At 34.0% G+C, this 3,617-nt stretch overlaps 1 protein-coding gene across 1 annotated transcript; it reads right to left on the reverse strand.

The window, feature by feature from the left end:
• Positions 1 to 390: 390 nt before the first annotated feature.
• LOC135211498 (general transcription factor II-I repeat domain-containing protein 2-like) lies at positions 391 to 1,035 on the reverse strand. The gene has a single exon (XM_064244805.1). It carries the CDS (start codon positions 1,033 to 1,035, stop codon positions 391 to 393), a length of 645 nt encoding a protein of 214 aa, XP_064100875.1.
• Between the last annotated feature and the right edge of the window lie 2,582 nt (positions 1,036 to 3,617).

The raw sequence follows: 3,617 nt of genomic DNA on the forward strand, positions 1-3,617 counted from the left end.
TTAATGGGAAACTTGATGCTGCATCTTATTTGCAAGCTTAGCAATATCTATTTCTACATTTGTAACAGAAAGTCTCAAAATTTGGTGAAGATGCTCATCGGTATGCTTAGATCTAAGTTTTGATTTTTGAAAATGTTTGTTCACAGATATATGTACTACCGAAAACTGAAAACATGCCAACAACAAACTTTTTTTAAGTCAGAATATTCTTCTGGTAGACTGGAATAAAATTCCAAAAGGCTATTGTCTTGAAAAGCGGTTTTCAGGGCATCATTGGCTTGCAAATCAATTATTTGCATTTGATAAATTCCTGGAATATCTTCTGGTGATACACTGAAAGGGTTTTGAAACATTTGAATTTCCTGCTTATGATCATGGAAGTCCTTAAATCTATTTGCAAATTCTTCTTTTTAAAAGTTCCATTGCTTTTGTACATTTTTCTTTCGAGGCAGTTGAAGTATTCCTTTTCTCATTCTGCAACACTTTACAACAGGGAAAATGTATAAAGTTTTCATCACTGAACTGTTTCATGAAAATATCTAGTTTATTTTCAAATGCTTTCACCTCAGTAAACATATCTGATACCAATTTTCTATTGCCTTGCAGTCCTAAGTTCAAATTATTCAAATGATCAGTTATATCAGATAAGAAAGCCAAGCAGAAAACCCAGTCTGAATCTGAAAATGCTTCTGGAATCTTTCCTTTTTCAGTAAAAAATATTTCAATTTCATGACGAAGAAAACGCCTGAGAACTTTTCCTTTGCTGAGCCACCTCACTTCAGTATGGTGCAATACATCACCATACTCTGAATCTATTTCAGATAAAAATGTCTGAAACTGTCGCTGATTCAAACCATGACGTCTAATGAAATTCACAGTTGATACGACGACGTTCATGATATCTTCAAATTTAAGAACCTTACTGCACAGTACCTGCTGATGAATAATGCAAAGGAACTTCAGAGGAGGGGTGCCATTAGCAATAGCGACTTCATTGCAGATTTTCTCGACCAACCCTGTTTTACTTCCAACCATGTTTCTTGCCCCATCAGTGGTTACACTTTTTTAACTTGGCCCAACTTAAATCAAGGTTATTTACCGCCTGATGTACTTCTTAAAAGAGATTTTCTGATGTTGTAGTATCTTTCATACTTCGAAGGGCACACAAATCTTCTACAATCTGAAAGTTTTTGTCAACACCTCTAATAAAAATCAGAAGTTGTGCTGTATCCAAAATATCATTGCTTTCATCCAAAGCTAAAGAAAAATATTGAAAACTGTGTGCTTTCTCGGATAATGTTGAAAACACTTCTCCACTTAAATCTTCCATACGCCTTGTGACTGTTGAAGCAGACAAACTTACACTTTGAAAGAGTGACAACTTTTCTGGACATATTTCTTTGACCGTTTTTATCATGCACTCTTTAACAAATTCCCCATCAGTAAGTGGCTTTCCCTTTTCACATAAATACTTGGTAACCTGGTAGCTGGCACGAACACATGATTCGATCTCACTGGCTTTGCTTATAAAGAGATTCTGCTGAGCAGACACTGATTTTTTCAAAGAAGATATCTTGTTTGAGCGCAGATCACCTTGAAGTGAAAAATAATTCTTGTGCTGTGATTCATAATGCCTCTTGATATTAAATGTCTTTAAGGTCTTTATTCTTTCGTGACATATAAGACACAGTGCACTGTCAGCATGTGAAATAACAAAGTAGTCAAAAGTCCAACTCTCATTAAACACACGACCCTCCTCATCTATTTTCCTTTTTCTAGGGTTAGATGGCATTTTTAAATCCTGTAGGAGAGGAATTTAATGGCTATATTAAGAGCATATGTAGATATGAATATGTATATATGGATATGTACATACCAGTGTGTATAGGTACATACTGTATGTATACATATGTATAAGTGTATGCATGTATTTATACCGGTATATGTACATATATGAATTTATACACACACACACACACACATATATATATATATATATATATATATATATGTGTGTGTGTGTGTGTGTTTATAAACATTTACATACATTTTACATGTGTATATATACATATAAACAAGTATAACATATTAATTTATATACATATTACATACATAATACGCTACATGTGTATATATACATATACACGCCGAAACACTAAATGTTTTCTATTCTGGATGGGACATATTTATACGGTAAAGCTGTTTGCAAACATTTTCAAAACAGTTTGCAAACAATGTTTTCTAGAGAGGCCAGGCCTTTACAAAATTATTTCTGTTTAACACACTGTCAATATATATCTAGTTCAGTAACTTGGAAAACAAAGATAAAGATTACAGTACCAAATCCTATGTCAGAAAGCGAAAATTAATCACAACTGGAAAAGGTACTCTTTGATAAGCAGTTAGCTACTAAAGATGAACTGTGATAATCTGATTCGCTCCTGTACGCAAGGTGGCGTGAAACGTTGACGTATAATACCTATATGTTCAAACCGCGTTCGGTGTAAAATCAGAGATTAGTTTCATAACTTTTTCCTCATGAATTACATAACAGAAAAAATACACGATATATAGTTATTTACGGATTTCTTTATTTTCTTAGCACACTGTCAATATATATTTAGTTCAGTAACTTAAAAAAGAAAAAGAAAGATACAGTACCAAATCTTATGTCAGAAAGCAAAAGTTGATCACAATTGGAAAAACACTTTTTGATAAGCAGTCACCACTGAACTAAAGATGAACTGTGATAATCCGATTCACTCCTGTGCGCAAGTAAACATAAAACGTCGACGTATAATACTTGCTCAAATCACGTTCGGTGTAAAAGCAGAGTTTGATTTTATCACTTTTTCCTCTCAAGAATTACATAACGGGAAAAATACATGAAATTTAGTTATTTATGGATTTATTTATTATTATTATTATTATTATTATTATTATTATTATTATTATTATTATTATTGTCGTGAATTTCGAACTGATCATTCGAAATCCCCGCCATTTAACTTCACAAGTGTTGCGTTAAATTGGGGCAAGACTGAGGGATCTCGCGGGCGATTCATTGAACAGAAAGCTGTCCAATACACGACAGTTTATGATGCAATTCCTAAATGCATGGCGGGGAAGGAGCGCGTCTTATAGAAAAGAAGACGTTATGAATTTCGTTTAATAAATATAATTCGCTGATCACTAGTAAGAGATAAATGATCTATGTATAGATTTGGAGCCAAGGACTCCATAGTCATTAAAGAATTTGCAGATTACGGCCTTCAGCCAGAACTTTAAGTTAATTCATTGATCTTAAATAATAACGTAACAGTCATCTTTCACATTCAAGAATAAAATAGATTTAGTAATATACGTAATGTCGAAATAATCGATGATTCCCGCCTGAATTACAAGGATTCTGTAGTTCACGCGGGAAAGCGTAAGTTTCCTTTGAAGAAGGGCGAAGTGACGTGTCATTCCTGCCAGAACCTGATCCGTGTAAGTACCGTAAAAATTTGCGTGTCTCTCAATTCTCCGACTCCCAGCCATCGCCATGCTAGGTCGAATTCCGTCTTAACAGTAAGTTAACTTTATCCACGTATATATGTGCCATCCCTGCGATGAGG

The sequence above is a fragment of the Macrobrachium nipponense genome, chromosome 4 (genome assembly GCF_015104395.2).
Source record: "Macrobrachium nipponense isolate FS-2020 chromosome 4, ASM1510439v2, whole genome shotgun sequence".
In the NCBI taxonomy this organism is placed as follows: Eukaryota; Metazoa; Arthropoda; class Malacostraca; order Decapoda; family Palaemonidae; genus Macrobrachium; species Macrobrachium nipponense.

Coding starts and splice junctions, on each gene's coding strand:
- LOC135211498 (XM_064244805.1), bottom strand. CDS start 1,035: ATGGTTGGAAGTAAAACAGGGTTGGTCGAGAAAATCTGCAATGAAGTC.